The sequence below is a fragment of the Beta vulgaris genome, chromosome 7 (assembly GCF_026745355.1).
Source record: "Beta vulgaris subsp. vulgaris cultivar EL10 chromosome 7, EL10.2, whole genome shotgun sequence".
NCBI classification, from domain to species: Eukaryota; Viridiplantae; Streptophyta; class Magnoliopsida; order Caryophyllales; family Amaranthaceae; genus Beta; species Beta vulgaris.
Genome location: NC_079208.1, coordinates 29,691,082 through 29,718,782, shown reverse-complemented (window position 1 = coordinate 29,718,782; position 27,701 = coordinate 29,691,082). Strand labels below are relative to the sequence as shown.

The 27,701-nt window shown below is 36.2% G+C and overlaps 1 protein-coding gene across 3 annotated transcripts in view; it reads right to left on the bottom strand.

Moving 5' to 3' along the window:
* Positions 1-2,983: 2,983 nt before the first annotated feature.
* LOC104898951 (cyanidin 3-O-glucoside 5-O-glucosyltransferase (acyl-glucose)-like) overlaps positions 2,984-27,701 on the bottom strand; it is a 50,240-nt gene continuing 25,522 nt past the window's right edge. Inside the window, exons 6-12 of one of the 3 annotated variants that reach the window (XM_057390904.1) lie at positions 17,790-18,048; positions 16,250-16,365; positions 15,592-15,812; positions 15,246-15,274; positions 15,044-15,137; positions 14,862-14,952; positions 2,984-3,500 (exon numbers count right to left, since the gene is read on the bottom strand). In XM_057390904.1, coding sequence (XP_057246887.1) covers positions 3,293-3,500; positions 14,862-14,952; positions 15,044-15,137; positions 15,246-15,274; positions 15,592-15,812; positions 16,250-16,365; positions 17,790-18,048 — 1,018 coding nt within the window. In that variant the 3' untranslated portion in view covers positions 2,984-3,292. The remainder of the gene's footprint in view (positions 3,501-14,861; positions 14,953-15,043; positions 15,138-15,245; positions 15,275-15,591; positions 15,813-16,249; positions 16,366-17,789; positions 18,049-27,701) is intronic. The other 2 variants (XM_057390906.1, XR_008967131.1) reach the window with 2 other exon arrangements.

Below are 27,701 nucleotides of genomic sequence, written 5' to 3'. Positions count from 1 at the left end.
GTGTTTGGCAAATGGTAAGAATGATATTTATGATTTGATTGTAATTGACTTGGTGAACACTAAACCATAGTGAGCTTATTCTTGAGCCTTTTAATAAACTAAAACATTTATTTTAGTCTCTATTTTTTTCATGAGTGTATTGTAGTTCTTAGTGAAGTATTGATACTTGAATTTGTATTGGTTTCTTTGAGACGATATTGAAACATGAGCATACATAAAAATGATTAAGGCATTCGTTGTTGTTGAACCACATTTAGCCTAAGCGACCTACATTATCATATTTCTTTCTAAATCCCCTTTGAGCCTTAAGCCTATTTATTTTGTATAAATCACATTACAAGCTTATCTCATAAACACGTGGCTTTTACCTAATATTTAAGCTAGTGGAATATATGACATGATCTGAATGGGGTTGTAAGTCATACTTCTATGTGTATGTAATTCTATTAGTTTCCAATTATAATTCTTCTCAAAAGTAAAATATCAAAATGAAATGAAAAATATGAAGGAAGAAAAAAAAAATGACAAATATGAAAAAAGAAGAAAAAGAAAGAAAAGGTTCATATTTAGAATGAAAATGATTCGGGGAAGTTTATTATTAGATATATATTGCTAGCATTTGAGTAGTTGGAGTTTTGATTTTGGCCATTACTTTTGGCCTTGTTATCGGATGGTGTACTCTACTAGTATTAAAGCTTTTGAGCACCAAATACCAAATACTTTCTACCCTTTACCCGAGCCTGACATTACAACCTTACTAAAGTCCTTCTGATTTTTGTATGTTCTATGTCTTCTCAGTGGTGGAAAATTGAACGGATGCAAATTTAAAGATGATGTATTTCATTCTGAGTCGATTTTGTAGAATTTGAGTGATAATTATTATGACCCTAAACACATGAGAGAATATGAATTTATATTTATTTTATTTTCACAATTAAAGTGATGGTTCACAAAGTTAATTACTTACATTACTCAAATCATGAATATGGTTGTGGTACGATGTGTTGAAAACCCTAATACATGAACTACTATGTGATTTGAAGAGTTCTTTAATCTTTTATATGCTTGCTTACGACGCACAAATACCGTTTTCGAACTAAAATTATTTCCATAAATCCTATTTTTGGTCTTTAATTTGTGAAAACTTTCAGTTGAATTATGGCTGCTTATAATAGAATTTGTTAAAAAGTCATTCAATTGGAAAGTTAAAATTTATAATGACAAATAGATGCTAGTATTATAGTCGTAGTTTGCTCGCGGACTAACAACTCTTATGTCTGGGGGAGTTGATAAGGCTCTATTTTATAAATAAATTCGGCCTTTTATTTTGCTTTTTAATATAAGTTTCGAGACTTATAACATGTTTTCTTCTCATATTTTAACATTATAACATTTGAGTTACTTGAGTTACAAAGTTGGTTTAAAATATGAAAAATATACTTAATAAATTACTTGCTTGATTATACTACTACTTATACATGGTAATTTGATTTATTTGATATTTATAATAGTAGTATGTTTTTATTATGCAAAAGCCCATTTGTTTATTATTCTATTGTTTTATTGTAGGTAAAATTATCAAAGAAAAGAATTTAGAAAGAAAGAAAAAAGAAAAGAAGATGAATCATCCACTAAAGCCAAAAGCTACACTCCTACAAGACTAATGAAAAAAGAAACAAAAGAAAGAATGTGGCCCCAGAAGACCAAAACATTGGGAGAGCTACAGCTAGCCACAGAAGAAAAATAAGGAAAACCTAAGATTTTTGGACGGGATTTGGAAACAACCTTAGTATAGGGCAACACACCAGAGAGCACGAGAACAAAACTAGAGACGAAGAATACGGTGGTCACCCGATTCATCTATATGGAGTTTTCTTTATCTACTTTTGATTTATACTATTAGATACTAGTTTTATTATGCTAACTATGAGATTTTCATTTTTAATTAGTTGTTTAATTTCATATTCAATGATTAGCTAAATTCCTTTGTTCTAAGGCTAGATGTAGTCTTTTAATTTTTTGTTAATGGATTAAATTATTGTTGGGTTAGTTTAATTTAAATTGCAATTTGATAATCTTAAGTTATTGCTTACTTTTGATAAGGACCCTATCAATTGTATGTTTAATGTATTGGATTATTAGAGAGAGTGATTTTTCAATACTCGTTCATGGGATTGTTAAATGTTAAGAAGTATTATTTTCGACATAGTTATACTCTTAGGGTGGTCTTTTATATGAATTCTTATTCTTAATGAGTTTGTTCTAAATTTTATGACCACGAAAGTAGGCATAAGTTGCACATATCAAACACATGTCACAATCTAATTGCATAGTCAGTCAGATGCCCTTATTTTAGAGGGATCTCAAATGGCAGCTCCCAGATTCCGAACAATATATATAGTCTCCTTAAAATTAAGTAAAAGGTAACTCATTGAATAGTGTGCCATTACTTTGCCAAATTATTCTCTCACTTTCTCTCTCTACTTCTACCTTTTTTTCATATTTGATAACTAACTTAATATTCAGAGTGCGAACCACTACGCCAACCTCCCGAGTTGGTTTCTTTTGCTGCAGGTTCGGAGAACAGAGTTTAGTTCAGAATGCTAGCCTTAGGAATCGTTGCACAAGTCTCTAAGAAGAACATATTGAAGGATAACAACAATAATAATAATAATAATAATAATAATAATAATAATAATAATAATAATAATAATAATAATAATAATAATAATAATAATAATAATAATAATTATAATAATTATAATCATAATCATAATATTCATAATAATGATGATAATAATAATAAGGATAATAATAATATAGTAATAATAATAATAATAATAATAATAATCATAATAATCATAATAATAATAATAATAATAATAATAATAATAATAATAATAATAATAATAATAATAATAATAATAATAATAATAATAATAATAATAATAGTAACAAAGAATGAAGTTATTTACTAACGAAAAACAATTTAGAAACAAAATTAAAAACTCCAAATGGTTCAAATTTCTGTACAAACTTCAATGACTATTAGAGTTGTAACTTCTAAGCATTTATTTTTTCATGTATTTTTGTCGCATTTAAATTTTTTAGGAGTGCTTAAATAACTTGCACTTCTAAGTCCATAATTATATCTTACAATCAAAGCTTCAAATACATTTCTTAAGAAGACAAATGATAAAAGAGATTAGGATGTCTTCTCAAAGCTTTCATCATTTCCAACTGAAGAACCAAGTAGAGGACCAATAGTTGTATTCTCTTTTTGAGGTTTTACTTAATCTAAATTTGTATTTTCTCCCTTTAAAAATCCGGAGTACCATTTTTGAGACAACTTAGGATGTCTTGTCAAATTTTGATCATTGAAATTGACATAGTATAGACCAAAGGTGTAATCAAAGCCGAATAATAATTCATATACGTCCATGAGTGACCATACGAAGTACCCTCCGGTATTAGATCCATTTCTGCAAGTCAAAGAGAAACTGTTAAACCTTAAATTTGTATCACTCTATATGTTTTTCTTTTCACTATAACCACATTTTCCATTACAAAACTTTGATTGTTCATAATGAAATATTAGTAAAATACATGAAAAGTTGGGACATTGCAAATATACATGACAAAAGTTCAATAAAATTTGTGATAATTGCATATCTTCATATATTAAAAGAATATTGTCAAATTACGATATGTGAACATGTAAAGAGTTCAAATTTCAATCTCAAAAACCAATGAGTAATTGATAGGAAACAGTGAAAGGACAATGGTCCAAACTATGAACGTTTGCCATTTTTAATCTCACCTTTTAATTATTCTCAGTTATCCCAACTATTACACATTTTTTTACAAAAATGATCTAAGTGACCACTGACCGATTTTACTAGTTATATTTTTGTTATTTTATTTTCTTCCAAATTCCGATCCTTCCTCCACCTCTTTGTCTCTCTTACCTTCTCCACGTTTTGAATGTTTTTTCATAATTTTAAGATTTTATGTTATTGGTTCCTATTTTTATCTTCAATCTGTTCAAATTATTTCTGCGTTGTTAAATTTATCCTTGTAAGTAGTAAATCTGCAGAAATCAAATAGATTAAACCTGAAATACAAGAATGAGTTGCGCCGTGGCATGATGGCCACTACCTTAGAAACGAACGCCACCACCTGTGCGGATTCATGATGACGTTCGTCCCCCAAGGTTCACACAACTATCTCTGACAATTGGTATTTTTTGAGAACTGCTCAAATCTTAAAGAGAATAGGATAGGCTTGTGTGTAGGGGTGATAATGAGCCTGACAAGCTCGCGAGCAGCTCGGGCTCGGCTCGGTCAAAGCTCGGCTCGTTGAAGCTCGGCTCGAACTCGGGCTCGGCTCGAGACTTAAACGAGCCGAGCCGAGCTAGGCAAAGCTCGGCTCGTAAAGCTCGTGAACAACTCGATTATTATTTTACACTAAAAAAATTTATATTAAAAAAATATTTTACATTAAAAAAATTTAATACAAATTTATATTTAATTTAGATTACAAATTATATATTTTAATTTAGATTACAAATTATATATTTTAATTTGTGATCCAAATTCACCTCTACTCCACTAGGCACTAAAGTCCCACATTGGTTAAGAAAACAAGGATCAACCTTATTTTCTTTATAAATAGCTACTACTCCTTACATCAACTTAAAGTTTAATTTTGTATCTCCTTGGTTGGAAAAAAAAACTATACTTTATTTTCTTCATAGTGGGAATGAAGTATATTTTTAAATATTTGATTATTTAATACTTAAAATATTTGATAATTTTTTCTTTAGTAAAATATGGAGTCCCACATTGAAATTTTAACAATGCTAGGAGGGATTCCAAGTTACAAAAGCATATGTAAAAAAAACAAGGGTATAATGAGTTTTTTTTCTTAACAAAACATGGAGTCCCACATTGAAATTTTAGCAATGCTAAGAGGGATTCCAAGTTATATAAGCATATGTAGAATGAGTTTGTTTATCTTAAACAAAACATGGAGTTCCACATTGAAATGGGGATAGTGAGTTTGTTTTTCTTTAACAAACCATGGAGTCCCACATTGAAATCTTAGCAATGCTAAGAGGGAAATCAAGTTATAAAAACATATGATGGGTGAGTGAACAAGCTCACCTACTTCGCGCCGAGTCGAGCCGAGCCGAGCTCATTAGTCGAGCCTAAACGAGCTCGCGAGCTGAGCTTGAGCCCCAAATTTCCATTACGAGCCAAGCTCGAGCTCGACTCTCCCAAGCTCGGCGAGATCACGAGCCGAGCCGAGCCTGGGAAATTTTAAACAAGCTCGAGCCGAGCCCAGTGCTATTCGGGCTCGGCTCGCTCGATAAGCACCCCTACTTGTGTGTATGGTTTATTATAATAGAATAATGAATTTTCTGATTTTGGGGTGAGGTACTTATATAAAATATATATAAGAAGTCCCACAACTCGCGAAAACTGCTGCCCGCTAAAAAATAAGATTCACCCGATTACGTCGGGCGAACTGCCTGCTCAAAAAGAAGGCTCGCCTGATCGGATTGGGCAAAGGCCTCCCGATCGGGCCCGAGAACGATAACGACTGAAAAGCCAGAAACACTGATAAAGGAGCTCGCTCAATCGGGTCGGGCGGAGGCCCCCGATCGTGACTGAGATCGAAAAATATTGAGGATGAAAAACATCTGGCATGGTGGTTATCGGGCAAGGTGGAGATCGAAGGGGGTAATTTCATAATTTTATTAGGGGCTATTAAGAAATGGAGGGGGATAGTGGCTGACGTAGGGTGGCTAGAATGGTGAGGTCGGTGGTGAGGTTGGTTTTAACTGTTGTAACAGGTCATTAACGATAATTTTTGTTAAAAAATAAGTAATAGTTGGGACCATGAAAGATTAATCAAAAGTTGGGGCTGAAAATGGTGGTCCAACTATAATTTTTTGCACGCGATGCGTGCTTGAATTTTTTTCGAAATAGAAACTCGATTTTCTTTGGCATAAGAGTCAAAATTTGAATGTTAGACCTACGAAGTATAATTGTCGTTTTTAGTTGCAAAATTTGTTTAGTTGAGTTTCTATCAGTTAATTCTCTCACCATTTTGTTTGTTTTTTGTTTTTACTTTTCAAAGTTAAATTCTATGAACAAACTAGAAATTTTATTGAATTTATTTATGATTTATAATATTATAATTTTTTAGTTGATTTTTGAATTAAGTACAATACTTCACAAATTGTAAAGAAAGTGGGCACTTTGATTTCAAGTGGACACTTTGAATTTGTAATTTAAAATGGGAAGGGGGTAACATAGTCTCTTCATTCGGGGACACCATAGCTCCCCCCTTCCCTTATATAATAGAGATATATTGTACTTTTACTTCTTGAATGATATTTTACATAAACCTTTTTACCTTGATAATAAATCACGTACTATTATATAATAGAGAAAAAGATAGGTCCAAATATATGTATAAGTTTCATTATATATAGGAAACACTATAAAAAAAGTTAATTATTTCCTTGTATATCTTCTAAATTCTGATTTCACTACAAATACACCTCTATTTTTTATCATGACCCACCATTAATTGTGAATTGTTCTTAAGAATAATGATTTGTAAGTAACTTTTTATAAATCTTTTTGTATGTATTGACATTCTAGGTTATTGGTTTTAGTTTGTATGTTAATCTTAAGTTTTTCCTGATTATTTGAGTGATTTGCGTGATTTTTATAATGTGCTTTTCTCAATTGTATGAGTGATTTGTAAAGTTTCTTCTTTAAAGTGATTTGTGAGTGATTTGTGAGTGAATGTTGTAAATTAATTTTCGATAGTTTTGTTTGAGTGCGGATTTTGATTTTGACATTCCTTTTGTAATTTAGGAAGGAACGGGGAGCAAAATAGACATTTTAAAAGAGGACACCATTGATCTCCTCTTCCCTTATATAATAGAGATTAGCGTTATATACAGTTAGCTCATGATATTATTGATATAAGTGATTCAGAGGTCTTTATGTGAATATTGATTGGTCAAAATGGGTTTAGATCGGGCTCAACATACCTAAGCACAACTTCATTTGTTGGCTTTATGAGTTTAGAAGATTGAATACCAAGTCCCTCCTTCATGTAAAAAGGGTTTGTCATGACGACAGATGCAGCATATGTGCAACAAAACCTAAAACGACCATCCATTTATTTTGAGTTTTGCTATTTGACGCCCTAAAAATTCCTACTAACGCCCTAAATACTGTATTTTTATACTGCATATATATGTATACCTCCATTTCCTTTTTCTTTTTTTCCATTTCCCTTCCCATTTCCCTACCACCACTACCACTAGAGCTGCCACCACCAGCAACTCCGCCGCCACCACCACCACCACCACCGCCATCACCAATCCGATGCCAACAGAATGTCAAACTTTATGAATATGAAAAAAAAAATCATCTACAATTCAAGGTTGAGAATTGAAAAAAAATCCTCCAATTCAAATATCAAGGCAGAAAAGAAAATTATGGAATGAAGCTAAGGGCTCAACAATGGTGAGTTAATCACATATCAAGGTCTAGTACTTTGAATGAAAGGAAGGGCACGTTTAATTTTTTTTTTATTTTAAACATGAACCTGCCATGGACACCTCCATCGGTGGTGGGGCGTCCATGGTGGACACCTCCTTTGTTTTCTGAAATTTTCTTTTTTGAAAAAAGGAAGACATCTACCATGGTCGCCTCACCACCGGTGGAGGCGTCCATGTTGGACGCCTCTCATTTTTTTCAATTCTTTTCACTGTAAAGGGAGAAAGCAAAAGAGAGGAGGGTGTGGGTAATAATGTGGTGGTTCGCGGTGGTGGTGTGTTGCACTAGTGTCCAATGGTGATGTGGAAGAAGAGGGGGACGGAAACTGAATGAAGAAGGGAGAAAAATCTGAAAATAAAAAAATACAGTATATTATACTTTTTTAGGGCGTACTAGGAAATTCTAGGGCGTCGTTTAGCAAACCAGTATATTTTTCTAATGCATATAATTGATTGTATTATTACCACTTAGATTTGGCTTACTATCCATTGGTTGAGTCTACAATATAGTGGACTCTGCAGTTACATAGCAAGGTGTATGGTTTCAGAAAAAAGATGGCATACGCTACTGCGAGTGCCACCGTATATCAAGTATAAAAGACCAGAATGAGATATTGGGAGCAGAGCATGTCATAGTCACAAACGCGTCTAGGTAAATTCAAGAAAATATAGAATTAGGTTTAAAGCTAAAATATTTTTTAATTTGATGATAATAAATCATTATATCAATGATTGCAAATTATTGACATATGAATGTTTATGCAAAGGTTCATGTTTTTGTATTATATTATGATGATGATAGAAAATATGTTTACAACACATCAAGCAAAATTACTGTCCCCGCCCGTAAAAAAAAAACAGAAAAAGAAAATACTACGCTCGCGAATAGCTAGAAACAAAACATAACAGTAAAAACGAAGGAAAAGAAACTGAATTGAGCCTAATGGGCCAAGGTTCGAAGAGGGTGTATATATGTACAAAACATGTGGAGCTGAGTATAAGATGGATTCTTATATCCTCTTTTACCACACCTTAAGCTGAGGTGGGAGATTAAAGTCAAGAATTCCAACATGGACATTAAAATATGGAATTGGAAAGAAGGTAGATGTTTTGTGAATATATTTGCGATCTAGGATTGAGAGGGAAGATATGTCACTTGAATTAATCCCTCGGGCACTTTTTCATGAATGAAATGGTTGTGGATATCGATTTGTTTCGTACGTCCGTGAAAGATCGAGTTTTTTTGGTATGTGGATGGCAGATTAATTATTGCAATGGAGAGTGACTGGTTGAAGTTTGGTGATTCCCATCTCTCCCAATAAACGAATAACCCAAGTAACTTGGGTAGTTTCTTGATGCATGGCTTGGTATTTGGCCTAAGAAGATGATTTGGGAAAGTGCTTTGCTTTTTCGATTTCCAACTGATAGGGGAAGTTCCAAGAAGAAGGACATAACACGTGAGTGATTTTTGAGTGTTAAATTGGGAATGGCTTGAAGGAGGATTTCTTGCCCTCTAGTCTAATTGATGTACGCAAAGCATCGTGAAGAACTTTCAGATGTTTTGTCAAGGGTTGATGCATAAATTGACTTAGGGTTATACGACACATGAGATGTCCAGACGAGAGTGAGGAAATCCCATTTCCCGATTTAACTCTTGTAGTGGTGGCTTCTTCCAACAAATCTAATCATGGATGTTGAGTTTAAGATTCAATCGTAGGGGAGTGGCAACGTGCTTAAATTTTGATATGCTACAATCCAAATGGAGATCTTGAATGAACTTATGTTGAGCTAGGGAGATACCATCAATGAGATAATAAGCTAATTCGATTTCCGAAAAATAACTCAGTTCCTCCCAAATCTTTAATGCTAAAATTGTTTGCAAGAAATTGCTTAATGAGAAGAATATTTATGCAGACATTGCCTCTGTTGAGAATGTCTTCAACGTACACTATGAGTATGGTGATTTCTTCTCCCTTACCTTTTTTGAACATAGAATAATCGTTCTTGGATTGGAAATCCATGAGAAAAAGAGCATTAGTGACTTTTGCAAACCATTGTCTGCTTGCTTATTTGAGCTCGTATATTGAATTATTGAGTTGACAAACCATGTTTTATGGATTTGGGACTGACTCTAATACATTCACGTATACCTCTTCATATAAGTCACCATGAATGAATGTGTTGTTTACATCTAATCGATGTAAAACCCATCTCTTGATGCTGCTAGGGTTATGATGCATCTTATGGTTGTCATCTTGAATAAAGGCGAGATTTTCTCATCATATTTTATGCCAACAACTTGAGAAAATCCTCTGGCCACTATTTCGGCCTTGTGTTTGTCTATACTGTCGTCACTTTTATGTTTCAATGTGTAAACCCATCTACTTCCAATAGCTTTCTTCCCTCTAAGAATGGGACTATGTCCCAAATCTCATTGAGTTACGTGGATGAAGCTCATCCTTCATTGTCTTCACCTAATGTGAGTGTATTCTTGCTTCATAGTCAAACTTGGGACCAAAATGACATGTAATGTTGGGTACAAATGCATGAAAACATCTAGGCAATTTTGGATAATAAATTAGGTTACACCAGTGGTTGGTAATGGATTGACTTGGTATAGAGATGTCATAGTCTTTAACATTTGAGGGACCTTGTGTTCTATAGTGGATCTCTTAAGGAGAGGTTCATGAGTGATGTCAGTTTGATCGGGTGAAGTGAATGTAGATGTTGAAAGTGGGGTAGAATGATAAGGTTTGTTGGGTATAACTTTACTTTTGTGGGGGTGTTATGTGGCTCATGTTGGGTATGCTACGATTACAAGCATTGGGAATTTATATGAGTTCAAAAATGTCAAAGATAGGATATTAAGGTGACTCTTTTGTTGTTGGTGTAGAGTGGTGTGTTTGCAAAATGGGAAGATAATTTCCTAGAAGTTATATCTCTACTAATGAACAGTTCTCGATTTTTATCCATAATCTTATACCCTTTTATCAATAGTGGTATCCCATGAACACACATGGCTTGGCTCTTGGTGGAAATTTATTCTATCCCTTTTCAAAGCAGAAATAAAACATAGGCAACTTAAGGGTTTAAGACAGTTGCATTCATGTTTGTGCTTATAAAATCTAATATAGTGTCTTGTTTTTCAAGCTAGTGAGAGAGATTATGTTATTTAGGTATGTGTTTTTCAAAATACATTCTAGCCAATACTGATTCGGAAGATTAGCTTGAAAATAGAGAAGTCTAATAGTTTCTAGGAGATGCCTATGTTTTCTGTCCACCACACCATTTTATTGAGGGGTATATCTCCAATACTTGTTCTACGTTTAATCCCACTTTGGCTATAAAGTTCCTTGCATTCACAAATATCTAGAAACATTGTTTGTTTAATGGTTTTTACTTATCAAGACTGTGAATCCGTTCCAAGGCCCGTTATTGGAAAACTCAAGGAAGTGGGATGATTTCATTTGCTCAAAAGGGATATGCAAAAATTGAGTATGAGCAGAGGAAACAAAGAATTTGATAATAGTAAAGGCAGTGATTTTAGATTGCATCATGTGGGTCTAAGCTAAGTGCACCTAGAGAATTATCCACCATAGTGAGGAAATATCTATGCCCTACAGGTGTATGATTTTTACAGGGTCGGTAAGTGTCAACATGTATAAGTTCAAATGATGTTGTGGTCTTTATATTTATAGTGGGAAAAGGTATCCTAGTTTGCCTTGCAATGAGAAATATGTGCTTTCGTTCCTTGGGAGAACAAATATAAGACTAAGAAATAAAGTTTAATTTGTAGAATGATAAGTGACCCAATCTTACATGCCACAACAGAGCATTAGATTTAACATTAGTACCATGGGTAACATCTAACATTATAAGAAGACATGTTTGTCAAATGGACAAGAGCAACTTTAGTTGGAGTGCCAAATCATTATAGATAAGTAAAGTTCTATAATTGGGCAAATAGAAATTATTCACAACTGAAAGGGTCTTGGAGCTTGGCTTTTCATCTAAGGTCATCAAAGGTTGATCCAGATAATACAAGATATGTCTCTACTGTTTACTAAAAGCAAAGGCTTATTTGTTCATGGAAGGGCCTTGGACGAAACAGGAAGAAGAGGAGAACAAGATTTCACATTACATATCTGAGGTGAATTAATTAATAGAGATCTGGGACATAAAGAATATTATGCAAAACGATACTTGAGGTCAATGTTACACTCCCTATATGCTTTACCTCAGCTTTGAGCCCATTAGATTATGTTATAAAGATATCTAGACCTGAGGTTCTCTTGTATATCATGAACAAGGATATGTTGAGGTGATATGGTTAGTGGCATCACTGTCCAATATCCAAAGAGGTTGCACATCAGTAATCAATGAGAAACGTGTTTAACCTACTAAGATGGATGATGGAGTATTCTTTGCATTTTATGTGGTGCCACTGTTTGAAATTTTCCTGTTCATCAGATGCATGAGATGGTTGTGCTGGTCTTAGCTGATCAGATTATGTGCACATCGTTGTGAACTTGTGCAATCCGTTGTAGCAATCAGGAGCCACTTTCTTTCCCCTTCCGTTGTTGTTATTGTACTTATGGTTAGGTGGATAAGCATTAAATTTATATCTTCTTGTAGAGTGCCCGGGGCATTTACAATAGTCACAATAATAGTTATTCAACCTTATTGTTTTTCCCATGTGTCCTATGAAGGGTTTTCGTCCTTTTGAAAAATTTCCCTACCTGTTTGTGTGTGAATCATAGATTCTGCCAACATTGTATTGAATCCTAATGGTCTTGTGGTTGAAGTTTTGCTAAAATTTCTTGTTGAAGACACCATGGTATTATTTATGTTGGCGGTGTGCAAAATTTCTCTTTGTCTTTCTTCTCCTTGAAGAGCATAGTAAGCTTAATTCACTGTTGGAAGGAGAGATTTCATGAGCATAATCCCTCTAGTTGTGTTATATGGATCAGAAGACCCATGAGAAAGTGTACGAGGTGTTGGCTTTGGAGAAAGTTGTCTAAAAGCCTCGGCAGAGCCACAAGTGCAAGATAGAATGTCAATGCGATATGGCTTCAATGTATTCATCTTGTAAATATTTCAACTTGGTGAAATAATTGGTTATGTACATATTTCCATGAGCAAACTCAATAACTTCTTTGTGGATTTTGTAGATTTTAGTACCACTTCTGTGAGCATACCTCACTTTGAGCTTATACCATATTTTTGCAGCGAAATCATAATATAAAATATATAGTTGAAGCAATGTCCGTTGCCATGGACTGGATGAGCCACAATATGACCATGTTGTCACACCTTTTCCACCATCCAAGAAGCTAAGAAGAGGCTTGGCGTAAGGTTTGACACATTTTCCATAAACCGAACCTAGTTTGCTCTTGGCTTTTAGAAAAATGACGCAAGCTCTGTTTCATTGATTGTAGTTGCTGTCATCCAAGGGTCGAGGAGATAGAATGTAATTGGGTTGATCAGCATGGTGAAGAAACATGGTGTGAGATGGGTCAATTTTAGTGTGATCTTCTATGGTTGGTGCCTTTATAAGGAGACAGTTGAATAAGAGAAAAACAAGTATAGGTTGGATTTGAGATATATGGGTTGGAAAAAGAACAAAAGGAGGTACAACAGCTGAAGAATAAGAAAATCGAGCTTTGATGAGTGATGATGAAAGATATAGAAAGATGGAGGCTTTACCTTAAAGGAAACCTAAAATGGTGTTTGACTATGATATCATAAATATGTTTGTAATGTGCTGATAACAAATCATTATTTCAATGATCGCAAATGATTGAAATAAAAGTTTGTGCAAAATTTCATGCTTTTATATTGTATTATAAACAAGATGGAAAATGTTTTTATACAACCTAAGGAGAAAAGATTGTGCTACCCACCCATACACACATACACACTTATGGCCAGATAAAGGAAACTTAATGTTAGGTGTGATCAACGAGAGAACCGGTTATATCACTCCAAGGCATGGAAACTACGCTTTCCTATTAGTTTAATTTAGCCCCTCTAGGATCACCGGGTTACCACAAAATAACTAATGAGACACAATGGAGAGAATAATTCACTTAGATGATATTCTAATTAAGTAAATCAACAAGAACTTGTGTTTAGAGTTTGTGAATGACACTCAAGAGAAATTAACAAAGTTTATCTCAAGAAAAATAAGAAGTTGTAGAGTATTGAAAATCTGATTTTTCTTCTATATAACCTCTCTCCTCATAGGGAATCACAAAGATTATATAGAAAATTTATCCTTCATAGATTAGAGTGGTTACTTTCATAACCCCCCTTTTAATCACTGATTAAGGACCTTTATTCAACTGATTTAAGGACCCTATTATAGTCACTAAACGGATAACGTACACATCACAACGGTTGAAAACCGTCAAAGCATCTTTTCACGTTCCAAGACAGAAGACACGTCGCGACTTGCGAAATAGCTCGTGAGTCGCGACAAGGCCCAAGTCGCGACCCACGACGGGTGTCGCGACCCGCGACGGGTGTCGCGACCCGCGACGGGTGTCGCGACCCGCGACGGGTGTCGCGACCCGCGATCGGCTTCTGTTTTACTTGGTTTTCCACATGACCTTGCAACTTTGTGTATACTAATCTTTTGCATACTAGACCTCCTCCTCTTCTAGTATATGACCATATGAGTATAAAACCCATTACCCTGTAAATGTTCCAACACTTAATTGTACAAATAAGAGAAAGGAAAATGAACGGTTAAGAGACCGTGTAAATATGTACAAACATGTGGGCCTTAGTATAAGATGGATTCGTATATCATCTTTTGATAGCCATTATGCCTAGTAATATTTCAATAGTTGATACTTGATAACATTGGGTTCGATAGTTGTTGATTTTGATTGTGTATTTGTTTATGTTTGATGAATTTGTATTGGTTGTAAGATTGGCTTTAGTTCTCGACCTTGCAAACATCAGTGTTGCTTACCCAAGTAGAAGTTCTAATTTCCACAAGATACTAGAAGTTGCTTATTCAAGTCCCCTTTAACTACGTAAAGGAAAGTTTTACCATCACCTCTTCAACATAACCAAACAACTTAATGTATTTCTTACAAAATAGAAATATACTAAGAAGTGCCTGAAAAAAATCAGTCGGAAATAATATTTTGCGTGTTTAACCAAACAAACACCTACCTTAGATGTTTTTACGAATTTGCGGATGCAATCAAGCCCATACAATATACAATAAGTAGATATCCATCATGAGAAGATTTAGGAGCCTTACCTCAGAGCATCTAGCAAACTGCCAACATGATCTTGTAAGTATTCAACCCTGTTAGGATCATTTATTGATGTATTGTGATTTTCAAGTTGACCTGCAACCAAAGTTCAATTTACACCGTGGTTAATTTATACTTGAATTAAAAAATTCTTAAGTAAAGGCAAAACTTAAGAGAATATACAAACCATTTTCATGAATAAATATAAGGGGATTTTCATACACGTCCTTAAAATGCTCTAGTACTCCTTCTAGACCCCATGGCTGATTAGGAAACATAACCTATAAGATCACAATAATTATGCATGATAATCAATAGAAGAAAGTTTAGATAAAATCACAATACTGTCAAAAGTGTGATAGTTGATTTAGTAATTCATCAAAATTCACCTGTTCTTGTGGTGCACTCGCATTAATAGCTGTAAGTTAAAAGGTGATTAGTATTGCATGTGAAAATGTACCAAAAAAATGGAATATAAAAGTACTATTGAATACTTTCTCTATTTTATAATAAATGTACTACAGAGATGGGCATACTTTTGAAGTCATACATATGATAGATGAATTTAACTTTAACCAAAATTCCCAAATATAGGAGTGCTGCATTTATTTTCAGTTCTTTAAAAATAATTTGCACTTATGTAAAAGTGAGAAAGTATGATGAAGTATTGAAACGGGTGCAGGCAAAGAAATCGGGGTAAACCAAATAAAGTATTGTTAAGGATGTAAAACATACATATCCATTGCACGGCCATGTCGGCAAAATAGTCTCTCGGGTGTGCGGACAAGCTCATGGAATTGTCCTTAGTCACCATGGCAGCATAGTAATTAACTCCAATGAAATCAAATGATCCCTTCACCTTTTTCGATTCATTATTTGTGAAAATCGGAATTCTTTTGCCACCATTTTTCTTCATTATTTCAGGATAGTCACCGTTTACCAAGGGATGCATAATCCTAATGCTCAAAGGAATTAGGCAAATGTTAGCATGTGTCTCAAGAAGATTACTAGATTCAAATTTAATTTAAGCGCTATTCCTTTCTTACTTTCTAATCTTTATAATTAAAATCTTTTTTAGACACAAAAAAGTAAACCTTTATACAAATACTATAGCTAAGCATACAACGTATTTAGTGAAGTTATGTTAAACTGTTGTGTACATTTTATTTTAGAAATCTAAATTGACCTTGTTAAACATGGTTTATCCTGATTTCACCTTATATTTACGTCTAATTGAAACTTATAAATCGTAATAGAACTGAATTTTGTTTCTTTTAAGTTAAAAAGAATACCATCTAAATTTTCTGTGAGCAATAATGAGTTTCCTGATTTTACATGAAGAAGTGGTCATGAGTACCTAAGAGTTTCTCAAACATAATAAACTTGAACTTACCAGCCAATAAAAAAATCGTAGGCTCTTTTAGCTGCTCTTATATCTTCTCTTGTGTCCGTGATAGGAGTAAAATGATAGCAAAGGAGATTGATTCCTATAAACCCATGTTGTTTGGCCTATATCAAATTGTTTAGATAAAATATCAACTAATGAAGCAAAATCAAGCAGAAATCATGCGCAAATTATCATCTAATATAACAATAAGTATAAAAAGAAAATTGTAAAGTACATAGTGGGTACCCTTAAAATTAAATGAAAAATATGATGTTTAGGTTACACCAATATAGAGAAAGATTTTCAATAAATAACCTCAGATATTAACATTGTATATGGCACTAGTTTTTTTTTTTTATCACAAAACTATAAGATTTCATATTAATTTTCATATTAAATACTACTTTTGGCCTTTTGTGTAAACCAATATAGAGAAAGGTTTTCAATAAATAATTTGGCTTCTACTTTAGTATCTTGGACTGCATATATTTCTTTTTAAGTTACACGATTTATAGTTTGACACTATGCTCATACTTTATTTTGACCACTGTTTGTCACTTGTAAGTAAAGACAAACATAGTTATGTGCCATCTTCTTAGATTCTTTTCAACATATATATTTTATTTTTCAAATGTCAAGAGTATAGTTTTCACTAGTTCGTAAATAGAGACATTAATGGTAAAAAATTTGCGTTGGCAAACGTGAAAGTCGGAATGTATAGCTTAAAGATAAAAAGAGTCCAAAGGAAAATGGTAGTGTTAATCAAATATATATAAGACACTCAGTAATCCACAAATATGGTAGCGCTACTCAAATATCTATATACATATATTAAAAGGTGTGCTTGTCAAACTTTATGTCAAATACGTAACCCTTCCTTAGACGGGTCCTCATCTTTTTGAGAAAAGTATGATGACGTCTTGAATCGAACCCGTGACCTACTAATAAAAATTAAGAGACATTACCTTTACACTAAAAAATATTTAGTGTACTTACTCTAAAGTAAATTATTAATGAATGAAATGTATAAGTACACGGGACATGGCTCGGGTTTAAATACTAGTTTTGGTTTTATAAGGTATTTTTTTCCAAATACATATATTGAAAAAAGAGTCATTTATTAGGTAATTTTATCAAAAAAATTGTAGTTATAATTGCTTTGTAGTTAAAGATGATAAATTATTAATGATTAGACAATTACATAAAAGTTACCATGAACAACAAATTAAAACCGCATGGATGAAGTATATCATTACAGTTTCTACTCATGTAAAATAAGTATAAGTTCCTACAAACTTCTTAAATTTGCTTACGTTGCTTATGTTATTGATTTCAAAAAATTAATACATATTATATTCACGCAATGAGCTCGTTTGTGTATAGAATACATAATTGGTACAAGAAATAGCTTTAAAAAATTATTTTATCACAATTACATTCTTTCTAAGAATTTAAATATTAATTACGTAGGACAATTTTTGACATCTCAAGAGTACACCAAAGTCTCGAGTGTTCTTTTGCGGAACAGAGATACTCAAAGTCATACCTGGTATTTTTCCTTATACAGCTTAACAGCAGATGCATGAGCCAACAATAAATTGTGAGTAGCAATATATGGTTCAGTTGTGGAGTTCCCTTTGTTACAATTTCCGGGTCCGAAGGGAGAAGAACATCGACCTGGGGGTGTAATCCCGACATCGTAGCCACCCATGACGAAGATATTCGCCTCATTGAAAGTGGTCCAATACGAAACTCTATCACCAAATTCTCTAAAGCAAACATCAACATATGTGGTGAAGTCTTCTCTGCACAGACGTAGTAACCATCCATAGCTAGTCAAAACTCAAAAGTGCTCCACAAGAATTTCTAATGTTAATAAAATTATATCCTATAAAAATCAATAATCTCAAAGTATATACTCCAATATCATAACTACTCTCTCCATCCTATAATATAGTGCTTGCATTTCAATTTGGGTGTTCCAAAATATTGTTCTTGTTTTTATTTTCTAATTTCATAATTCTCCTTGATTTGCCTAAACATCCATGCAACCATCATTTACACTAGGGGAAAAAAAAGGAAGGGTTGCACTTTTTCTACAAGCGCAGCCCTACTAGTGAAGGGTTGCGCTTTTCTTCAAAAGCGCAGCCCTACATAACAGAAGGGTTGCGCTTTTGAAGAAAAGCGCAGCCCTTCACTTAGTAGGGTTGTGCTTGTTGAAAAAGCGCAACCCTTCTTACATTCAGAAGGGCTGCGCTTTTTCTACAAGCGTAGCCCTACTAACTGAAGGGCTGCGCTTGTTAAAAAAGCACAGCCCTTCTGACTAAGTAGGGCTCCGCTTGTAGGAAAAGCGCAGCCCTTCTATTATGTAGGGTTGCGCTTTTTTTTACAAGCGCAACCCTACTTGGTAATTTTTTTTTATGAAATTATATTGCGCGCATGTACAGTAGAGTATACCCATCAAGAGCAATTCTATTTCCCTCCTTAGACAATTTTTAAGAGCGAAAAAATCACCACCACCACCACTACTGCTGCCCACCACTTTGCTCCACCACCACCACATTGCTGCCCACCACTGCTGCCCACCACCAATTAATTCGAGTGGTTTATTTGCGCACCACTACATTTGCGCACCACCACATTGCGCACCACCATCTTGCGCACCACCCACCACATTGCGCCCACTACCTTGCGCCCACCGCATTGCGCCCACCACATTACCTCTTCTCTTCTCTTTTCTTCTCTTCTCTTCTCTTATCTTCTCTTCTCCACCATTTGAGTGGTTTAGGGTGTAGTGGAGCTCCTCCACCACGCCACATTGCTGCCACCACGCCACCAAGTATGAATTAATATTGTTTTTAAGTTACTTTTATTTTTCTTAATTTAATTAAATGATTAATGTGCAATGTGGGTTTTGTCAATTGTAGGAAGAAGAGGCTAAGGAAGGCAAATAAAGTTCCAAGTATCTCTTTTCTCTTCATTGCTCGTCGTTGGTGTTAAGAGGTAACTAGTTTAAATGTGCTGTTGATTTAATTTATTAATAGAATTGTTATTTAAATGTAATATTATAATTTATTGATATGAGATTGTATGAAAACGCAATGTGATTTAGCTATATATGAAATACAAGTTGTTTTGAATCATCATCATATATGCCTAGATACCCGTTCAAGACTTACTCATTAGGAGTAAGTCTTGAATAGTCCCCGGTTTGGGACTGTTCTTGGACGTTTGATCTCACTTAGGTGGTGAATGTGTGTCTTCTTTTCAATTCTGAGGAAAATCTTGGCTTATCGTTTCCTACATTGTTCTCTGGGTACATATGTAGATAAGCAATTATCTACATTGTGTACTTGGAGAACTGTAGGGAAATGCTGCCGGATTTTCCTTAGAATTGAAAAGTTGGCATATATTCACTAGTGAGATTAGACGTCCAAGGATGGGTTAGGTTGGAGTGATAAGGACCTTTGACTGCATGCATACAATTGAACATGTAACTATCTTAGCTTGTTGTATACGTGTGTGATTTGAATATGTGAGTGTATGTGTACTTTAATAATGATTGATGCATTATAATGAATGTTGTGTTTAATTATTAGAGGTGGTCTTCTTGAATGAGATGGATCGTACTTGGATGTATGGTAGTCGTGAATCGATTGAGTTTGTGAATGGGGTCTCGGAATTCTGTAAAAGTGCATTAGAATATCAAACATCCTCTGGAGCAGTCGACTTTTATTGTCCTTGTTTGGATTGTAGAAATGTGAGCAAGGTTAGTAGTATACATGTGGTTAGGGAGCATGTCTTCGCCGTGGGTTTAGGCCTCAATACCATGTATGGTTTGGCATGGTGAAGGGGAGGTATATGGGAAGCTCTGGAGTAAAGAATGATGTATGTGAAGAAAAAAGAAGGATGATGATGAGTTAGGGGATGAGAATTTGGATGATGAATTTGGAGATGATGATAGGGATCGGGTAGACGAGATGATACACGAGGTTGAAGATCAGTCGTGTAGACGACCTCGTATTTTTGAGTCTATGTCTCAGGCTGCTGAAAAGCCGTTGTATCCAGGTTGTACAAAGTACACCAAACTTTCGCGTGGTAACACTGTTCAACATTAAGTCGAACGCTGGTTGGACGGACTCTAGTTTCACATCGTTGTTGGAAGTTTTAGCTGAGATGCTCCCTATGGAAATGAACTGCCAAAGTCGTACTATTATGCGAAGAAGTGATGTGTCCTTTGGGTTTAGAGTACGAGCGGATACATGCTTGTCCTAACGATTGTGTGCTTTATCGTAATGAGTATGAGCATTTACATGAGTGTCCACGTTGTGGATTGTCGAGGTACAAGCGTGAAGGAGCTGGAGGTAGTGAAGGACCACCAGCCAAGGTGTTGTGGTATCTACCCATAATACCTAGATTTAAGCGCATGTTCTCAATTAAAGGAGATGCGAAGAATTTGAGGTGGCATGCAGATCGTAGGAAGAAAGACGGTCTGCTCAAGCATCCGGCTGATTCGCCTGAGTGGAAAACTATCGACAGGGTGCATAAGTCATTTGGTAATGAGGATAGGAATCTGAGGCTTGGATTATGTACGGATGGCATGAACCCTTTTGGCAATCTCAGCTCGCAGCATAGTACATGGCCAGTAGTTTTAGTGGTTTATAACTTGCCTCCTTGGTTGTGCATGAAACACAAGTACATGATGTTGTCGCTTCTTATATCGGGGCCCAAACAACCTGGAAATGACATAGATGTATACCTTCAGCCGCTTGTTGAAGATTTACAGAAGATGTGGAACGAAGGAGTGTTAGTATTTGATGCGTATGCTAATGAGATGTTCACTCTGCGTGCCATGCTTTTTTGTACTATGAACGATTATCCAGCTTATGGGAACTTATCTGGGTATAAGACTAAAGGAAAACAACCTTGCCCGATTTGTTTAGATGACATGAAATCTACACACCTTAAGGGCTGCAAACATGTGTATATGCGCACACGAAGGCTCCTCTCAGCCGCGACACCATCCTTATCGGTTTAAGAAGAAGGCATTCGATGGGACGGTTGAAGAAAAAGTTGTTCATAGACCATTAACTGGTTACTGAAGTTTATAATCAGGTGAAGGGCATTGAAATAGTCTTTGGTAAACCTGCTAGTGAGGTTGATGGACCTACAGGATCATGGAAAAAACAGTCCATTTTTTGGAAACTCCCATATTGGAAAGATCTAAAGGTCAGACATTGTTTGGATGTCATGCACATAGAGAAGAATGTTTGTGAAGCTTTTATCGCGACACTTATGAATATTCCGGGCAAGACAAAAGATGTTAAGGCGTCACGACTTTACTTGGAAAAAGAGGGGTTCGACCAGAGTTGTGGGCTCAGAAAAGGGACGGAAGGAAGAAGAAAAGAGGGAGGAAAGGGATGATGATGAAACTCAGAAAAGAAAAAAGGTGGAGGATTCGGAGAAGAATTATTTGCCACCAGCTTGCTACACGATGTCGCTGCGAGAGAAACGGATTTTTTGCGAGTCATTGTATGGCATTAAGGTCCCTACTGGCTACTCATCGAATATGAAGCGCTTTGTTACCTTAAATGGTGAGTTGAAGTTATCGAGTATGAAATCGCACGATTGTCATGTCATGATGCAAGTATTCTTACCGATTGCAATTCGTGGGATACTTCCAAAGCATGTGAGGCACACCATTACAGAACTGTGTTCATTTTTTCATTCAATTGCAGCAAAGTCCTAGACCCGTCGACCCTCGATTCCTTGCAGCAGAGTAGTTGAAACTCTATGCAAATTTGAGATGTATTTCCCCCCCCGCATTCTTTGACATTATGGTCCATCTCATTGTCCATCTAGTTCGAGAAATTAAGCTGTGTGGTCAGTGTTTTTGAGGTGGTGCTATCCTTTTGAGAGATATATGGGAACTTTGAAGGAAAAGTTCGAATCCTGCACAACCAGAAGGTAGTATAATTCAAGGGATTGTGGGTGAAGAGATCAGTAATTTTGTGGCTGAGTATTTTGCTAGTGTTGATCCTGTTGGACTTCCGACATCCCGACACGAGGGCAGACTTGAGGGCAAGGGTACAATTGGTTCAAAATTGATCACACCTTCCGTAGAAAAGCGTAAACAAGCTCACTTATTTGTATTGCATCACGTACCAGATGTCCATCCTTATTTAAGTGAACATATGGAGGAATTACGTGTTAGCAATCCTGGAAAAGGAGTGAGGGCATTGACGCAAATGCATAACAAGACTTTCATTGATTGGTTTCATAAACGAGTACTCAATGATTTGGATGAAAGTGTTCCTGAAACAGTCAAGTGGTTAGCATTTGGTCCTCGTGAACTGTACGCTCTTATGAGGGTTATGATATTAATGGGTATACATTTTGGACTGAACGTCAAGATCGCAACAAAATAGTGGTGTTTCACTTGTGGCGTCGTCTACACAATATGCAAGCTCGAAAGATAAGTCGCCTGTACATGCTGAAAGCAACTATTATGGGCGAATACAAGAAATATGGGAGCTGGACTACTGTACTTTTAATATTTGCCTCTTGTGTTGCAAGTGGGTTGACATAATCACGTTGTGTAAGAAACGATGATCCTTGCGGTTTCACTCTTGTTGACCTTAGTCGTCTACGTGAAACTGAGGAGCCATTTGTAATTGCATCACAAGTCAAGCAAGTTTTTTTGTAACTGATCCTGCTGATCATAAGTGGTCAATTGTTGTACCTGGTAAAAGGAGTATCCTCGGTATTGGTGATGTTGATAATGAGGAAGAATATGATGCATTTGAGGACCTCCCCCCTTTACCTATCCTCAAATTAGTGTGGAAGATGATGTAATATGTCGGAGAACTATATGCGTGTAGATCACACGGAAGGGATACATGTACTTGAGGATCCTAAGAAACGGCGGAAGCTCAATAAATCATGAGAATAAACTCAGGCTGTGTAATTTCTCCAATTGTAACTATTGTGTAGAAACGACTTTCATTGTTGTTGCTGCATATGGGAACGAAAAGGTCAATTTAGCCTATTTTCGCCTTTTCGTTCCCAAATCGTACTTATCGAGTCATTTAACCCAAATTTCTTTTGAACATGCTTATATGAGTATTAATGTAACTAGTGTGTAGAGTTATAGGCTTTCATTTGTTGTTGGTTGCATTTGGGAACGAAAAGGCCATTTCGGCCTATTTTGGCCTTTTCGCTCCCAAATCGTACTTATCGAGTCATTTAACCCCAAATTTTCTTTGAACATGCTTATATGAGGTATAATGTAACTAGTGTGTAGAGTTAGGTTCATTTGTTGTTGGTTTCATTTCGGGAATGAAAAGGCCATTTCGGGCCTATTTTGGCCTTTTCGCTCCCAAATCGTACTTGTCGAGTCATTTAACCCCAAATATTCTTTGAACATGCTTATATGAGGTATAATGTAACTAGTGTGTAGAGTTATATGATTTTATTTGTTGTTCGTTGCATTTCGGGAACGAAAAGGCCATTTCGGGCCTATTTTGGCCTTTTTGCTCCCAAATCGTACTTATCGAGTTATTTAACCCCAAATTTTCTTTGAACATGCTTATATGAGGTATAATGTAACTAGTGTGTAGAGTTATAGTCATGCATTTGTTGTTGGTTGCATTTCGGGAACGAAAAGGCCATTTCATGGTCTATGGTCTATGGTCAATGGCTAACTGTTACTTTTGTCTATGTTTTCATACCCCCCCTCCCCACCGCCCCCCTCCCCACAACCCCCCTCCCCACATCTCCCCTCCCCCCTCCCCACTGCCCCCCCTCTGCACACCCTCCCCACAGCCCCCCTTCACACTCTGCACACCCCCTGCCCCACAGCCCCCCTCCCTCCCACATCCCCCTGCCCCCCTCTGCACACAACCCTCCCTGCACCCTCTACACACCCCCCGGCCCCCCCCCCCCCACAGCCCCCTGCACCCTCCCCACAGCCCCTCTGCCCCCCTGCACACCCTCCCCACAGCCCCCTGCACACCCCCCTGCCCCCTCCCCATAGCCCCCTGCACCCTCCCCACAGCCCCCTCTGCACAACCTCCCCACAACACCCCCTCCCACTGCCCCTCCCACAGCCCCCCTCCCCACTGCTGCTCCCTCCCTTGCACACCCTCCCACTGCCCCACTCCCCACTGCCCCCTCCCCACTGCTTCCCCCTCCCCTGCACCCCCCTCCCCACTGCTGCCCCTCCCCACTGCACAGCCCCCTCACGCCCTAAATATGTATATTTTTTTATTAATATGATATTTGTACAATTTCAGGGACATAGCGGAGGTGCATACGGATACGAGTGCGGAACACACTATCGAGGATGAGTCTTTCGATTACTAAAAGGAGCGGGGTAAATTTGGTAAGGCTCGTCGTGAAAAAAAGATGCACAAAGGCCAAGTAAGTCATTGGCGACGAAAAAGAGAAAAGGAAGGGGACCTACAAAGTCACTAGGGAAACCCACCCTAATGACTTTGGAGTACGATCATTTGGGGCAACCTTGTGGGAAATGGCGTTAAAAGTATGCCATGCAAGTTGGGATTTGCATGCATAAGCTCTCCATTCTCCACTCATGGAAAGAGGTGCTCGGTTCTTTGAAAAAGATGATTTGGGAAGATACTATGGTAAGCTTCGCGTACAATAACGTTTAGAATCTTAACACTTTAGTTAAATATACTATGTAATATTTACTAATTTGTGAAATGCGTTTTTTGTAGAATCAATTCAATATTGAAAATGATGAAGCAAAGAAGAATGTGTTTCTATCCGCGGTTGCCCAGAGATTCAGAGACTTCAAGGCCAAGTTAGTGTCGGGGTGGATCACTAAGCGGAGAAAAATCGTGGGTACAAAGAAGAAGAAAATCTACGGCGGAGAAACACACACACCAGTTCAGAGGCTTCACCGGACACATCATCTGAGGCACCCTCCAAGTTACCATATCAGATATGGAGGCATATCAAACCTGAGGAGTGGCAAGCATTTGTTGCACAAAAAACAACCCCGGAAGCTGTTGTAAGAATATTTTACTAGCTAAGATTTAATACTCTTAGATCCAGTATTATTGTATAACACCATACCTAACCTTTGTTTATAATTGTGTGTTTCAGGCAACTCGTGAGAAAAGTAGCACGAATGCAAAAGCTAGGAAGTACTATCACCATCTGGGTGCTCAGTCGTACGGTCAGGCGAGAGATACGTGGATGTATAGCCATTACCCCACGATTAGGTCGACAACGGCAACGGGCTGTAGCTCTACGACGACAGTTGCACAGCCTCGACAACAAAATAGAGTGCTCGATTGGTGGTGTTTGATGCATGGGGTTGATGCAAAGGGACAAAGAGTCTTGCCTGATCCCGGAATAAAACAGATAGCTAATGCCATTGTAAGTACATATTTTAAGTTTTTGATAAGATATATATATTATAACTTGTGCGCTCACGAGCATTTCTCTCTTATCCTTATGTAGATTGGCTTGAAGGAAAAGGAGACAACTGGTGAGTTCACTCCTAGAGGACAAATTGATGCCTTACACGAGACTTTAGGACGGGACCAATATGGACGTGTGAGGGGCGTAGGAGGTGTCCGCCTCAGGGTGAGAAAGCTTCAATAGATGTGGAGGCTATGAAAGCTGCAATTCGGGAGGAGCTCAGAGAGGAGATGACTCAGAATTTCTACGCCATTTTGGCGCAAATGGGCTTACCGACTTTTGGTACTTTCCAGCATGGCAGTGTTCCTAAGCAGCCTGATCCAGTTCCAGAGTTCACGGTAATCACTTAATATCACAACTATTGTTCTTAAATGCATGAAATTCTTACTATATATATGTTGTTTCATAGACTAACTATGAATAGAGTTTTTTTTAAAGGAAGAGACACCATGTGAGCTATTAGCTCGAGGAGATGGTCATGGTAGTTTCATTCTCGTTGCTTATGGCCAAGCACAACCCCCTAGGGACCGGGTACGATTGCATAACCAGGCAGTCGCTGATATTCACTATGTGGTCAGCGTTTCAGAGATTGTGCCCGGTTTGGAAGAATTACCTCTTCCGATGCCGAATGTAGAAGTTGGTCTACAGTCAGTGACTGATGCCCTTGGCAGTTATGTTCTATAGCCGCGTGCATTGGTGAGGTTATCATATGAGGTACAATGACTAACATATATATATATATATATATATATATATATATATATATATATATATATATATATATATATATATATATATATAATATATATTATATATATATATATATATATATATATATTATATATATATATATTATTGTTTTCTTTTATAGTTCCTATATATGATTGTTAGTAATATCTTTTTAATGTAATTAATTACTAGGGTTCGGGGAAGGCCGACAGGAAGGGAAAGAAGGCATGTTCACCTCAAGAAGGTCGACGTGATGAAGTGGAGAAAGTAAATGTTTCTATGGCAAAGTGTCCACTTAGTACGGAGATCGAGGTGGTGCAAGGCCTTACTTCTCCGTGCTTTTGGCTACATGAGTGCGCTAGCGATGTAGACGATGAAGCAATGATAGAGATTCAGTTGTCGCACCAACAATTCCACTACTTTGAGGATACATCGACCTTCATTTCTAAGGTTGATATTATAGAATTCTTACGTGGGGAAGAGTTGAATGTTTCCATGATACAAACATTCATGAGGTAATACTTTAGTATATAAATTAAATATGCATTATATATACATATATATGCCTTAATTAACTAGTTTTCAATTCAACTAACTTCCATAATAAGTAAGTTTTCTTTTAATCAATATGATTTCTCAAGCTATTTTACAATGAATTGATTGCATCTAGTGAGCCAATGTTTGACTGGTTATGTCCGAGCATAGTACGAGATGACAGTTGCTTAAGAAACAAAAGGGAGTTGAAAGACTATCTCAATTCTTCTTTGAAAGCATGTTCTCGTCTTGGATATAAGATCATTCTTCTTCCTTTCATTGAAATGTATGCTTCTTAAACTCACTTTACTTTAATTAAATTGACCTATTAATTGTTCTACGATTAATAATAATTATATTTTATTGTTGTAGGAATTATTGGACACTGATTGCAATATGTTTGTCACATAATGAAGCCTACCACTTTGATTCTTTGCGTAAACAACCACCACGGTCCTTACTAGTCAAATCATTGTTAAATAGGTAGCCTAATCGAAACTCAATATATGCGCACTTATTAATATTAAATGTACATCTAATCTTATAATAATGTATTGATGTAGTGTGATGAAGGAGGTTAATGCAATAGGACTTCGAGCACCAAAATCTCCTATTTGGCATTCAGTCGAGGTAACATGACTAATTTTTTTTTTCCTTATATAGAAACACATAATACACATCTAACATCTATGTCAATCGTTGCACTACAATTGATGATCTTCAAAATGTATGTAACTTATTAATT